Below are 15,562 nucleotides of genomic sequence, written 5' to 3'. Positions count from 1 at the left end.
AAATGATAAATTAACATTGATGAGCTATAAATTATAATCAGAAAGGGAATGGTCGATGAGCAAAGGATGGTTGAGAAGGAACAGGTCAGCCAGAGTCAATAATTTCCAGGTCCAGGGTTGCCATATTTAAATTCAGCTGTCTCATTTCATTTCAAGCCTTACAACAAATCAGTTTTGTGTTCTATAATCATTTCCAAATTCATTATACTATTACATTAGCAGCTTCAACCTAATTAAATTCGGGTTATACATCCCTGTTTAATTTACATGATGAGTAAATGACCAAGTGATTCTGATTAACATCCAACATTTATATGAAAAACAAAAAGATTAATAACTAAAAAGAAAAAAAAATTAAACAAAATAACATAATAATTTTTATTTCTCTTTGTTTCAGCAAATAACATGTGAAACAGATAGCAGCAAACAATAGTTACAAACATAATTAAATTCAATGACAATATAAATAATAATAATTCATAGTGTGTGCACTGGTTGAGTATTATTATCAACCAGTGAAAAGTTCCCAATAATTAGAAAATGTAAAAGGTTGAGATATTGGAGATTTGAAAATATAGTTTTAACTACAAAAATTGGAGTAAAAAAATTTACTCCAGCAGTAATTAAAATTTGAAACTAATACCAATCATACCAGAAAGTATCCCCCATCTGTATTGTTTGCTTCTAAATTGAGTGATAACAGTATCGAATAAAGGAATAGTCTTCACAGGATAATATAAAAAGACACTTCGGAAATAAATGTGTAAAGACAAATTTTGATTTTAATGAAACATAAGTAACTTTTTCCCCACATAATTTTATTTATTTTATTTTTTTAATATTATGTAACTCTTGGACAAATTTTCATTTTTATATTGTAAAGCTGACAATGTAATAGATAAATTGAAGTACATTAATGAAAAATAATTAATGTAGAACAAATAGTGAAAAAAATGCATGGGGTATCTTTTGTGGCGAACCTTATCACTGCTAAAAGTATAATAATACAGAAGGTAAATAAATACCTTTTCAAATCTTCTTCACTGATTTCCTTAAGAGTCTAGAAAAAATAAAATAAAAACAAGTAAATATGTATATACATAGATATATTTCTAACATAATATAAATAACATTTAGTAGGAGTATTTGATAATATTCAATCAAAATATTAAAAAATATATAAAATTATAAATAATAACTTTTATTATTAAATCAAGTATTTATTTCTAAATATAAATAAATCTATGGCTTAAAATCACTCAGCAGACAAGCCAAGTGGCTTCAGCTAGGATATGTTAAAGAAGCATATTGCCATTACACATTTACTTTTCTTGACAATTGTAAATTTAAGTTTCTCAGAAAGATAAGCTTAACAACTATCTTCCTGACAGACACAAATACCTATCAGCCACATAGCTGACATGTTTGTCATCCATCAATAGAAAGAACTATTAATATTTCCATCCATTGTGGAAAAATATTTTGAAAACAAATTATCTTTAGACAGGAACTTATGGTGTTACCAAAAGTCATATTAAATGCTCTACATCTATTGATATTAGTTCTAAAACAATTATTAACTATTTAAGCTTTTGAAGTCTCAGTCTATTTTTTTTTTGAAAGAGAGAAAAAGTTTTGCTGCTCTGCTATATTGGGTTGCTAAATACATGGCATATTTATACTGAGTTAGACAATTGTTTTAATTCTAATAATGTATAGGGATAGTATAGTAAATTTAAAATATATGATAGTAATACATACTTTTTTTGTTTCTTTATTTTTTCATTCTTTTTTGTATTCATTTATTCCCCGTTATTTATTTATATATCTAAATATAATGTTCTCTTTTAAACCCAATACATCTTCCTTTTTTATTTTCCTTCCTTACAAATATCAAATATAAAATTATGGGAAGATCGCTGACCCTGTATAATATATATGAGGAGAGGAAGGTTAGCGGTGCACTAATATGCTATTTGTTTAATTAATAAAACAGTCAGGCAGTACACTGATCGTCAATTTTATATTAGACAGGTGCGGGTATAAATAAAAAAGTATCACACGATTTTGTTATAAAAAGTTTTTGTTATAGTTGTTAATTTAAAGCACAAAACCCTATTATTATATTTCGATTAACTATTAAATAATTTTCTTATTCTTATTAATTTACAGCGCAAAACAACATTATTATTATATTCACATTAACTATTAAAAAATTCTCTCATTCTTATTAATTTACAGCGCAACATAACCTTATTATTATATTCAGATTAACTATTAAATAATTTTCTTATTCTTTTTATTTAGTGCAAGAAAACCTTATCATTCTAGTCAGATTAACTATTAAACAATTTCTTATTAAAACATACAAAAAATAATAAATGCTTCAGATCTATTTTCAGATTACAGAATCTAAGTATTATAATTTATAATGATATAAATATGAAATATGAAATATTTTTATTTCGTAATATATATTCTAATATTGAGATAATAATAAAAAAAAAATACAGGTAATAATACAGTAAAAAATAAAATAAAAGAAGGAATGAAATACCGGGTGTTGATTCTTGCTGAGAGATTTAATATGCATTTCGAAACCATTGAGTTATATCATTTTCAAAATATAAATGAAGGAAGATATAATGTATGACAATCATACAAGTATAAAGGTATTAGTTGAATTCAGGTAATAATCACCTCCAGAAATGGAATATGATGGCCATAAAACACAAAATTGTTATACCAATAGGATTATAAAAATATATCCACAGCACCCAGAAGAAACAAAGAAGCAAAGGAACTTGAGAAAGCAAAAAACATACAAGTAAACTTAAATAATCAAATCTTCAATACAAACACCTTCCGAAATGAGACATCACTGGAGCACATGAGGAGAAATCTTCCCCTAAGCTCAGCTAAGCTAACATAGCAATCAATATAGAGTATAGTGAAAAATAAGCCTAGAAAAAAAACATATAAGATAAAAATAGTAAGGTACCAATATAACACCTATACAGAACAGATTTAATCACAAAATAATATCTAATACAGAGTAGAGAAAAAAAATTGAATTAGAATTACAACAATCAAAATGTCATAGCAATAAACAAAATCATCTGAACTAATTCTTTCAAAGAAATAATTTGTACAGTAATTTCACTTGCAGCATTACCAATAAATAAACTATAAACAAATACTTTTAAATATAAATATGTGTAAGCATTAATTTGTTCCATGTAAATATCATTAAAACCAGGGGATTCACCAAAAAATAAACAATTTAAATGCTAAAATAAATTAACCAAAACCATCTTCATTAGTCATACTATAAGAGAAAGTGAATTAATAAAAATTAATGACTTAACAAAAAACTAAAGGACAATCCAAAAAGTTATCAGGTAACAGGCCTAATAGAACAACCCAATTAAATGTATAATTCTGATAATGAATTGCATAAAAACGATAATAAAACTTCAAACACTCTTCAATTATTAGTAACTACTATAGTTTAATACTGATAACTATAAATTTAACCTACATTAAGCTGTACAGAACAAAATAAAATAAAAAAATAAAGAAATGTTACCATATTAGTAATATTATAGTGGAGTTTTTCAATTGCTAAATTATCAACCATCGTGTTTATCTATGTTATAAAAAATGTTTTCAAAATGAACTGAGCATTAATATTTAAATAAAACGTCACATTGGCATGGTTTTGAAACCTCTACGTTTTGACATGATATATAAACAAAACAACTAAGAAGAACAAAATGGTAATTCCAAAGATATATAAGGAATATATTTAAAGTGAAATTAGTTTTTCTGGATATAACTCCGAAAGTCTTGTAACACTAGTTGTTTGGAAGGGTAATCTAAGGAACCTTTTTTGTTTTTTGCTGATAATTCCTAATTAAGAAATGTATTGTTATAAATATAGACTATTAAACTGTTTACGAAAAAGATCCTTTTAATATCATCACTGCATCCTGTAGTTCACGGAGCCTCAGAAACTTGACGAAACCGGTTACACAATATTCGAATTTTTATTGTTAGTTAAATAAAATTATATACAAGTATTCAATGTCATACAAAACGCTGTAGTGCTAGGACATGCGAAGAACACTCAACAGATTCTGTGGTGCTTCCAGCGCCGTCGTGGAAGTAGTTTTGTTGCAGGATATCACAGCATGGTGATCTCTCAGATTTTTCTCTAAGAATGCCACATACGATAGGAAGCTATTTGCAATTCATTATTAAATGTTTCAAGCATTACCTGGAGAGAAAACATTTTGAGAAATGGATGGACCACAAATTTCTGTCCTTTGCGTTCCAACAAAAGCCCGAGACAGCTATGCCAAAACAGAGTTGACTGATGAACTTTATCAGGCTGTAGTTTACAACTGGCATCCTTCACGTACCCGGAAAAGATAGAACCATCACCCCCACATTTTCGAGGGTTAATGACATCGACTGCTCCGAGAACTATGTGCAAATTGTGGCAGAGAAAAATGATCCCCTTCCTAACCATTTCTGACATACGGGAGGGTTACCGAGAGAAAACAGTATTGTCTCATCATCATTGACTGAACGACGCGTTAGTCTGAGGTGCTCCATGAAGATATCACAAGTACCAAGTAGTAGAATAGGTTGTAGGCTCGTGCATATCCAGTGATTCTATATTTGATTGATACCCAGTTCCCTCAAGGCATCTGTCAGGACTACAGCTCCCATGGACTAAAGAACTTAAGGAAGCGATGAAGAATCTCCGTTCGGCGCTACATCGCGGCAGCTCGGCAAAGATCTTCGTGCATCGTCACTTAAAGGACTGCAACCACGTGTTCCTGAGAGATGACTCTGTGAAGGAGCCGTTTACTCCACCTTACTACAGACCCTACAAAGTTTTTTCACGGCAAGAGAAACCTTTGGGATTCAGCTGCTGTTGTGGCCAACATATGGTCCAACAATCGATTATGTGAACATATAGTTTTTATTATAAAAATAAAACAAATTAACTTTCGGTTGTTGATATTTATACGGCTAATGAACAGATGACATCATAGCGTCTCATTATGTGCACATACACCAGCTCGAGCGTCTCTTCTCGAAGAAGTTTTAGTACCCAGCAGTCTGGCCATCTACGTCTACTTAGTCACTTCGACATAGCAGCTGAGGTACAAGTTTGCTCATCCTCCATGAGGACAAGGCGGGCGGACGTGCGTTTTTCGATCTACCTCCACGAAGACATCAACCTAGGACAACAACCTACCTCAGCGGGGGCCCCATTAATCACCGGTGATATTAAGACATTTTTTTTCTCTCTTTGTTGTTTAACTTTAAGATAATTTTTGTAATAGTTTTAAGTTTAGTCAAGTTCTTTTTTTTCCAGTTCATTATTGCATATTTTGTTTTACACTTCATTATTTTCACTTATTCAAAATACAATAATAACAAAATTCGGCTGTTCAATTCTTTTATTCCCACTACTATTCACGGCTGGGCTAGTAAAGGTTCCTTTTGAACCCCTACCCGCTGTAACAGCTGCCTTCAGGACTGAAAACCATTTCGATGGATCTAATTTATTATTTTACAGTCGAATTTTATATATATTTCAGTGGTATCTATATAAGAAACTTCTTGCCTACTGATTGGTTGTTAGCTGTTAAGGTGCATTTCTACGTAACAGATTTTTATCGTGCAAACGCAGATAGCTGATGTGGTATTACTAACTATTTAACGAATCCTGCTAGTACGAAAGAACTGTCATGACAGCATATGACATAGTCTACTCGGTAGTGGCTGCGAAATCTACTATTGTCACTTTCACTATCGCCCTAATCGTGGATCCTGGGATTAAATTCACAAGATGCAGGACTTAGCCGTATCAGTGAATAAGTTTGCTGGTATATTGTACCCATTCATTAATAATATGTCGTTAGAATGTTTATTTTCATTATTTATATGATATATTATGTTTCTTTATTGATCGTTAGATAAAAGGCCTGATTTTTGATCATCCTGATTACGTTATTTGCAAATGTTGCAATATAATCAAAATTAAATTTAGCGAGCCAGGTCGATGGTTCTCGCGAATCTTTGTTTGGAAAGCCCTGTTATAACATCATTATAATATAATATTTAATATCAACAGGGATTACAATCGAAAAATATTGAATCCTTTCATTTTTATGATAATTATTTTCATGATGCACTTTGTTTTGAGAGGAATGTAGATGCATGATTTGACAATACCACAATTTCTCTTTGGCCATGAAAACAAACTGTTCGTTAACGACTATATGACATGTGTTGTATGTGGCAGTATAGGGTTTAAAATCTGTCCCTATTAGGGTCTTTTTTGTTTATTTTTTTTGATTTTATTTTAATTGACATAATCGAAGTTTACATGCTTTTCAATTGTTGATTGCAATAAAAAGCAGAAACTGTTCTTATTTAAGATGCCACTTAACGTACAAATTCTTGACAATGTTCTGAAGGTTCAAATTAACTTATTGATTTAAATTTTTAATATCATTCAATTTTATAACATTTATTTTAAATTTGGTTTATTTTTAATTTTTTCAACTGTAATTCTTGTTCTTAATAACTTTTAAATATATTTATCTTAAATGTATGTTTATGTATATTATTATTTCTAATAGAGATTAGAGGATGTGTATTCACCTGTGGCTGGTTGCTTGTTTGGTGTTATGTATGAGGGAAAAGTACTAGTTGTTGGAGTTGGTTTTGAATTGCACAAACCCGGTGCAAAACGACCAATATGGTATGATACAACTCAGCAGTTATACCCTACTGGCATTGACTGGTGTGGTGTATTCACTATCGAACTTGATATCAATGTTCAAGCAAACTCTTCTGTTAAAGAATGTATGAAAGTGAGTGATTTTGTTGAAGTATTAAAATGCAAATTAGTTATCTTATGTTTTTGTTTAATTAAAATAAAATATGTATATTATTACTCTGAACTGAAGTTGTATCTTCCTGTGCCACCTTGCTATAAATTATGAACATTGAGTTTGAAAAGCCTCTTATATAGCTTCCTAAATTTTATTATAAATTATATAAGTATACTAAGTAATGGTAAATAAACGACGGATCCTTGATTCCAAATACATTACTCCTTAACCTGGACCATACAGCTCCTGGGACTTTAATCAACTATATTTATATTTTTATAACTTAGATGGTTAATAAATATAACAGTTTGTTCCCTTAATTTTTTTTATTAAATTATTCAAAGGTAAATAAATTAGTTTTTCTGTGACATTAGTGGAGATGATTTTAATTTCGGAGTACCGAAAATTCTGTACTAAGTATAATAATTACTGATGCCACTGGTTACGGTTTACCAATAGATATTGGCTCAATTGCCAATTCAGCTGTGAATAGAAGTTTCCTCCTTCACAAAAATAATTGGCAATTGTAGTTGTTGATATTTATTATAATTAAGTGTTTTACATAGCTACTTAAGCACTTTTCGTTCTTATGGAATTGAAACTGTTTTTTAAACAATATATTTCAAATGTATAAATGTTTCACATTATCAATTCTTTATTATTTGATATCAAATTAAAATAAACTATTATATATATAGTTGTCCGTAAAACTTAAATATAAGAAGTTTTGACCGCAACCTTGACCATCTTCTTATATATATTTTTTGTTCAAATATTTATTTCCTGGTATTTACAACTATACATTATAATGCATTCTTATATTTAAAATAAATTATAATGATCTTGGTTGTTTACTAGAAGTTTATTTGTTATGTATTTGGTTGACTAGGTGAAGATATTTCCTTCTCAACTTTGGATAGTAAAATTTTTGGAGTATATAAATTATACCATTTTTAACAAAGTTTTGATTGAATAAAGAATAGAGCTAATCATGAGGTATTAGATTACCTAAAGTTGGGGAAAAATACCCTGAAATATTGTTATGTGAAATAAAGATATTCTTCACCTTGTCATCCATATACATAATAAATTATAATAACTATTGAACTCATAAAGTCAAGTGGAAGAACAAGGGCATTATTTGGATTTCTTTTTGCCTTGACATTTAACCTTCATGTCTTTATCTTACTGTTTTGGAATTGACCAAAGTTTTTTATAAAAAACTTCCTTATAACAATCTGTAATGATTAATCATGAAGGATTAAGGATGCTATTGCAATCAGGGTTGCCACTCATTCCGTATTTCTTGGGAAAACCTCAGTTTTTGACTTGTTGCATCTTTGACAACCTTGTTGCATTTTGACAACCTGCATCTCACTATTATGTATTACCCCCATTATGTATTTCACATACATGAATCCTGCATGACGATGTAGACCTGTTGCTCTGTCACCATCTTGAAATTTCTTCTTATAACACTGTCCACAAGCAATGTGTTTTTTTTATTTTCACTCAAGTCCTCCATTGAGGATCTATGCAGCCCCAGAGTGGAAATATTAAGATTTATTTCTCGGGACTACCACAAAATAAATAATGACTAACATTGGTGGGATTAGAACCATATCTTTCTAAACCTAGCACTCAAGAGCCCTCATCCTAATGTGCATAGCTATCAGGTCCTCTTCTTATTCATCACCTGAAGATCATTCTGTTCTAGCTGTCTTTCTGTGAGTGTCTCCAGTTTAGGGTTTCTTGAACTTGTGTTAACAGCTTCTGCATCAGAACATTGCTGATTCCAAAATATTTGTATGCTGCTATTTTAATAGAAGAAAAATGTTCAAATTAAGTTAGTCTGAAATACTTTGCCAATATAATTTTTAACAGTTACTTCATTTAATTAACTTTTTTAGGCACTGTACAAGCCATCTTTAGGCTTTTTTCTGTTATCTTATTCAAATTAGTTTACATTTTATCAGTCTGATTACAATATTAAAACTATACTAACTGTACTGTTTCTACATACCTTTTAGTACAGGTAAAAATTAAAAGTTAAAATTGAAATAATTTTTATTTATATAATAATTTCAATTTTAACATTTGCTGTTTTGACTTGTGTTATATTGGATGTAGAGGCATTGCAGTTTTAATCAGTTTGATTAAAGTTGATCTAATTTGAATATGATAATTGTAAGAAACTGGAGGTTGGGTTTTACAGTGCCAAAAGATTGTTAAATAAATTAAATAAACATTGAAAATTATATTGGTAAAGTATTTAAGCCTAACTTAATTCCAGAACATTTTATTATTATCAATTATCCAAATCTCCTACTTTATAATAAACATATTCCAAGGTAATATTTATTAAAAAAAAGTTACATGATACTAAAGTAGCTATTCTGAAGAGAAACAGTTCTTATCTCAATATAATTTAAGAATTGATATATCTTTTGCAGTTTTGTTTCAGTTAATACATTTAGCAAGGTTATGAAATTATCAATATATAGCTCAAAAATTTACAGTTTTAACTCTGGTTTGATGATATAGTAGCCTTAGTTGTAATGTTAATAGAATGTTTTCTGAAATTTTTTAGGATATTGCTGTTACTAATAATCCATTATTTTTGCGTAAAGATATTAACACAGGTTGTGTTAATGTTTATTATTCTGATGGTTCACATTTGAAGTTTTGTGATTTTGAAATAATTAAGAAAAGCGAATTTATGGAAAAGTTTGTATACCTTCGTTTAGTTGGAATGACTTATATTTGTTTGCCTCTTGCTTTAAAACCACGTCATGTAGAAAGAGCAATGGAAAAAATTTCTGCTAGGGTAAGTATTTAAACTTTCTATGTTATTGATTATTATTTATACATTTGCTGCCTATCAATTTGACTGTCTGGACCATAAGTTCTGTTCTTGTGGGTTATAGCACGATGCCATAAACCGATTTGTATTTATGCTCCAACTTCAACTGAAAAGGGTCTCTTGGTTAAATGTGAATTTGATCCAGTTAAAGCAGTAATATAGGCTAGCTCACAAAAACAAAATTATAGACAGGACAGTTAAGACCATAAATTCAATATTTCATCCTTCTGTTACTTCATTTATCAATTTTACAAAAGGTTTACATTTGTAGGTTTAAGTTTCATAATATAATGGGAATAAAATCAAATATAGTGAGTTGGGATGTGATTTTAATTTGATAAATAGTGAAATTATGTTCATGTATATGGAGGGTGTCTACCGGACCTGGAGAACCGCAAAAATCACAAAGTCAAGGAATTTCACAAGCTAAGTGGCATTAGCATGAATTTAATGTTATGAATCAGAATCATTGTTTGTCATAGTAAGTTTACCCCATTCCCCCATTCTGACCCCGAGATTACCTGCTTGTCACATACATATCTATTTGCTTTTGGGGTCTCTTTGAAATGGCGAACACCGATACCCTGCCATCTGCAACTGGCTCATTCTTCGAAAGCATTCTTACGCAATGACTGTTGTAGAGCTCTCACACTTTGGTTGCCCCTATCCACCCCAAGTCTATCAGCACATGCCGCGATTTTTGCTTCGTAACTGAATATAGACTGAAATAGGGCATCCGGAACATTCGACAGTCCCTGGGCAATGGACCAATGCTGTAGTGGAGCTTCCCATTGACAGCGGATCAGACCCAGTCCTCGATACCTCCTGGGTGCTTACAGCATCGCTGACAAGGTGTTATTGGGGAGCCCAATGATGGCCTTGATACTCCTGCGGATATTGGTATCAATGCCCTCCAATATTGCAGGACGTATCTTAATAAGGGGAGCAGTCTGGAGAGGGTAAACAAGGCCCGGGAACAAGTACTGGTTGACAATGTTGATCTTTTGTTCCGGTTTGAGGAGGCATGAGCTTACCAATTTATCCAGGTTATTATTTAGCTTTGTCACCACCTCTTCTCCAAATACTAGCTCCCCGGAGAATGTACATCCAAGATATTTGATGGTGTCCTTGGCTTTTGCCGTTTGGATGACCTCTGTATTCTCAAGAGAGAGCTTTGTTGACCGCAGCTCTCCTTTGTACAGTATGATACTCACACTTTTCTTTGCATTAATTGCCAAACCAATCTCCGCGAGCAGCCTCTGGACACTATTTATTATTCTTTCCGCAGAAACCCTGTCGCGCACCGTTACAGCCTGATCGTCTGCGAACCTCATGAGGACCACGCTCTCTTGGTCACTTTTTAGGTTATATCCAAACTTATTGGCAAACTCCTGATGACAGAGCTCGCAGTACAAATGATCGATTGCTAGGTTGAACAGCAAAGGCGACAAGGGCTCTCCCTGAGGCACCCCCTGCAAGACACTGATCTGGCTAGTCGTGTGTGTTCCAATACTGATCTTTATCTTATTTGTGGTTAGGAGAGCCGCAATCACATTTGTAAGGTCGGATGACACACCTCTTGGCTCCAGCGAGCTCACTATGTGTCCATGACCAACGTTGTCAAAAGCACCAACAACGTCCAGAAAAACCACCGTGCAATATTTTTTCCTATGTTTGGCATCTTTTATGATCGCGTCGATGATTCTGGCGTTTACATGTGCTCCTGGCAGACCTTTGATGAAGCCCCTTTGACTTTTGCTAAAGGTGACCTGTTTTCTCAGTTCAATATCCAGAACCTTTTCAATGATTCGGCGCACAATCGAATATGTCGTTATTGGCCTCCAGGAGGAAATACTTTTTGGGTCTCCCTTTCCTTTGTAGACCAATATTGTGTGCCCTTGGCATAGAGGCTCTGGTTCATATACCACCTTCAGCATGATCTCCGTAATATAACTATATAAAAGTCTTTTTAGGAGATTCAGGTGAATGTGGTAACCCAAAATCTTCAGCAGCCAAGGCTATTCTCTGTTCGTATTCAGCCTCATTCTTTAAAAATTCAAGTTTTTTTCAATTGATTAACTGATTTGAAAGCTGTAGCCTCAGTTTCCAAGTCATAATTATAGTCATTTAGGAACACTATTATTCATTCCACAGGCAAGTGATTAGTATAGCTGTCTCCTGTCTCTCCATAGTTCTAGTCCGTCTGATTTATCTCAGCAACTAGAAATCTTAACCTACCTGCTAGCCTACTGATCCTTTCCTATACCTGTTTCAGTGTCCAGCGGTCATCCCCTGGCACGGTATCTTTACTTCCTAAGAAAAATACTGAATACACCTTATTGAAGGCCTTCTGTGGAGTTGTTATTAGACCGAAGTACCATTTGCAACCAACTACCCTCAATCACCTAAGACAGCCTCGCCTCAATAATGCTAATTGAATCAGAGTACCTACAGTTCAAGAAAGTGTACTTTTTCACATAACTATCTGCACAATCCATCTCCGACATTATTTCCTCTTCAAAAACATCACTTACCGTGATATCATCATATATTTCTTTTTTATCAAATGCTAGGACTCAAATTTCTTTGTCAAAAACTCCTGTAGTGCATAAATGTTCCTTTCTTCTTTTTTAATATCCTTGTTCTACAGATCTTCTATACTATTCTGCAGACTGGAAAAAGAAGAACTCAAAACATAAAACAAAGTTGTCCTGTCACGGTCACTACAATGTTGAAGTTAGGGTTTAATATAATTACCTGTTATATGTGTGATCTCTGGTTTGTCAATAAAGATAACTTCCTTAGACTAATTGGAATTCCAGATTTTTTTTTTTTGTTGAGTATTTGATTAATGTTAGTATTACCCCTCTTTACACTTAGTCTCTAATATTCTTAAATTTTTCATTTCAAACCTATTGAACTTGACTGCAATATTTATGTATTATATCTAAGGTTTAAGTTATTCAGCACCTACTATTATTGGTTAATATTTGGTACTATTCTGATTCCTTTATCATGAAGACTGACATTTATAATGGCATTGAAATTCTAAAAACAACTGCCCACTTCATCAATGTAATCACCTTTGAATCATCTTTTCAGTCCTAAACATAATTTTCCCTTATTTTGTAATGAATATTTCATTTTTAATTGTCTAGCTCGGAATTCTTCACTTATTTATTTTTTTTATCTTACCCTATTGGATAAATGTTTTTTTTCTTTAAAATCATTTGTGAGTTGAAATTATCAATGCTTCCATATTATATTGTGTTGAAAACATAATATGTAAACTTTTTGTAATTGTTTTAGATTGCTGCTGGTATGTTTTTTCAAATGGGCAGCTCAAAAATTTATTTGAATAGATATACAACCAAGTATGATCATTCGAGTCTTGGTACAATATTTGATAATTTAAGAAAGGAAAAGGATTTCCGGAACAATGTGGTAAGATAGTAATATTGTTATCCAATAACATTAAAGTTATTACTTAAAATTTGGAATCCTAAAATAAATTTTTAAGAAAATAATGTATGTGTCAAAATATATATATGTTTCATCTATCTTAAAATTATCAATCTTTTTTTTTTTATTTATTAAATCATATAAAGAAACTAGATTTAAAAAAAATATCAAAAATGATTCCCATACTCATCTGACATTACTAACCCAAATTGTACTGTTTTTTAAGTTTTTTTTTTTTCCTTGTCATTGCTTTACCTCTATAATGAACACATACCAACAATAATGAAATATGGTTATTTTAGCCGAATGACAGTCTAAAAACTGAAATCAGTATTCTAAAATACAAGTTATAAAATATTCTAGAACACTGTAAGTAACATTCTTTTTTTTCCCCCCGATTACTCCATCTTGAATTTTTTTTTTTTTATGATACGCCTTTAAGAACTGAAGTTGACTAAGTTTTGTTCTATTGACGATTTCTCTATTTATTTCATTTCAAAACCAATTGAAATCTTTTCCATTCCTATTGAAATCAAACCAGACTTGAATTGCTTCATAAAAAGTAATTTAATTTTCTTTTTATTTTAAAATAAATATTTTAATTTAATAAGTATTTTTTCTTTTATTAGATGATTTTAAGTACTAATTTCAAGTAGTTCTAAGAAAATTTTTATTTACTTATTTTTAACTATTACTTTTTATTTTTTGGGGAGGGAGGAGTGTGGATATCATCGATTTAGTGATCATTTATTGGGTTTTGTAGTTCCTAACTTAATATTATTCAGTATAGATATTGTTGATTTGCTTTTCAAGGAAGTTATTTTCAAATAGTGCAATCTAATTTTCAATCGTCTTGTGCTTTTCAATTTACTGCTACTACTGAAGTTTTCTGAGATATTTGGATTGTTTATTAGTTTTTCAAAGGCAGTGATTCATAATTTAGTATTGAATTATCTATTGTTATATGCGCAAAATGATTTACTAATTCTGTCCGATTGCTTAAACCTAATAAATGATCCCTTTATTGTAGAAAACTTTAAAAGTAACAGTAAATGGAAATGTGCATGTTCACTTAAGTTTTTTCAGTAATGATCAGTAACAATTTATTGTCATCCTGAAATACTTTATCCTTATTTGTTTCTGTCATCTTTAAACTGATTATTAAATTGAAATTTTCAACTACTTTTTGTATACTTTATTTCCAGATAAAGAATTATGCTGATATATGAGTGTTACTTCTTTTTCTTGTTTTGGAACTGTAATTTTATATTTATTAAATTAAAAATAAATATTAAATGATTCTGTTGTAGGAAGTCTTAAAGGTATCAGCTCTTTTTCCCCAAGGACCATTTGTTACAGATGATAACAAACTTTACAAGCCCCAAATTTATGATTATTCTTGTAAGTGAAGATATTTTTTTAACTATTTCCAAAACAGAGATAATAAATCAAAATACATTATTTAGTATGTAAAAATTTTGCTGTAATGGTTTATTAAAAAAAAAATTAAGTTATTAATTATTTTTATTTTGTTAAATAATCATGATTTAATTTTAAAATTTATTGCCTAATATGGTGTTTCTTCATGCAAGAATCTAACATTAACATTACTTATCTTCCTTGTTTATGGCAATAGTAATAGTTACTAAAATTCCCAGCAATTCAGATTATATGGTACTTAGATGATGATTTCTTCTTTGGAAGTATCAGATGAAATTCACAAAGAAAAGGATGATTAAAGAAAATAAATAAAAATTTGAAGAATCCATTTATAGCAAATAAGACCATTAAAGAAAAAAAGACTGATAAGAATTAGCTTTTACTGGAAAAACATCTAGGACTGCCATTTTTTTTTAAGTTCTTAAGATATTAATTATATTTATATATTTTTCAGATCCTCAAATTTTGGATAAAACTGAGAATGAAAAACATTATAAGTTTGTTATGAATCTACCTTTTGATGCATTATGTATAGCCCATAGAGATAGAGAAATGGATGAAGTTTATGAACTTCTTATTGATACTGCAGAGAGGACAGTGTTTCTTTGTGAAAGTTATTTACTAAAGTACATGCGTGACCCATTAAAGGTTCATAATATACGTGCACACCATTTTTTTCCTGATGAATTAGGACACGCTTTATCATTGGTATTTTCCACTGAACAAGATGATGAAAATCTTGGTAAACTGCTTTATTTACTTTTAATGAGTATTTAGTGTTTTAAACCAAATGATTCATTGTATTTATACACATACACACATATTTGTGGTAAGGGGCCTAAACTAATTACTGACATTTATTTATTCATTATATATA

General features: G+C 30.7%; 2 protein-coding genes across 2 annotated transcripts in view; one reads left to right on the top strand and one right to left on the bottom strand.

Moving 5' to 3' along the window:
* LOC106680162 (E3 ubiquitin ligase Rnf121) overlaps positions 1–3,743 on the bottom strand; it is a 29,243-nt gene extending 25,500 nt beyond the window's left edge. The window contains exons 1-2 of the mRNA XM_014419676.3: positions 3,590–3,743; positions 1,026–1,060 (exon numbers count right to left, since the gene is read on the bottom strand). Coding sequence (XP_014275162.1) covers positions 1,026–1,060; positions 3,590–3,640 — 86 coding nt within the window. The 5' untranslated portion in view covers positions 3,641–3,743. The remainder of the gene's footprint in view (positions 1–1,025; positions 1,061–3,589) is intronic.
* Positions 3,744–6,325: 2,582 nt separating this feature from the next.
* LOC106680163 (ufm1-specific protease 2) overlaps positions 6,326–15,562 on the top strand; it is a 21,333-nt gene continuing 12,096 nt past the window's right edge. The window contains exons 1-6 of the mRNA XM_014419677.3: positions 6,326–6,500; positions 6,666–6,899; positions 9,511–9,747; positions 13,093–13,227; positions 14,556–14,646; positions 15,140–15,427. Of these exons, the coding sequence (XP_014275163.1) occupies positions 6,462–6,500; positions 6,666–6,899; positions 9,511–9,747; positions 13,093–13,227; positions 14,556–14,646; positions 15,140–15,427 (1,024 nt within the window). The 5' untranslated portion in view covers positions 6,326–6,461. The remainder of the gene's footprint in view (positions 6,501–6,665; positions 6,900–9,510; positions 9,748–13,092; positions 13,228–14,555; positions 14,647–15,139; positions 15,428–15,562) is intronic.

Source organism: Halyomorpha halys, unplaced genomic scaffold (genome assembly GCF_000696795.3).
Source record: "Halyomorpha halys isolate HHAL.00 unplaced genomic scaffold, Hhal_1.1 Scaffold248.1, whole genome shotgun sequence".
NCBI classification, from domain to species: Eukaryota; Metazoa; Arthropoda; class Insecta; order Hemiptera; family Pentatomidae; genus Halyomorpha; species Halyomorpha halys.
Note: the sequence above shows the minus strand (reverse complement) of the source record. Positions and strands in the feature narration are given on the sequence as shown.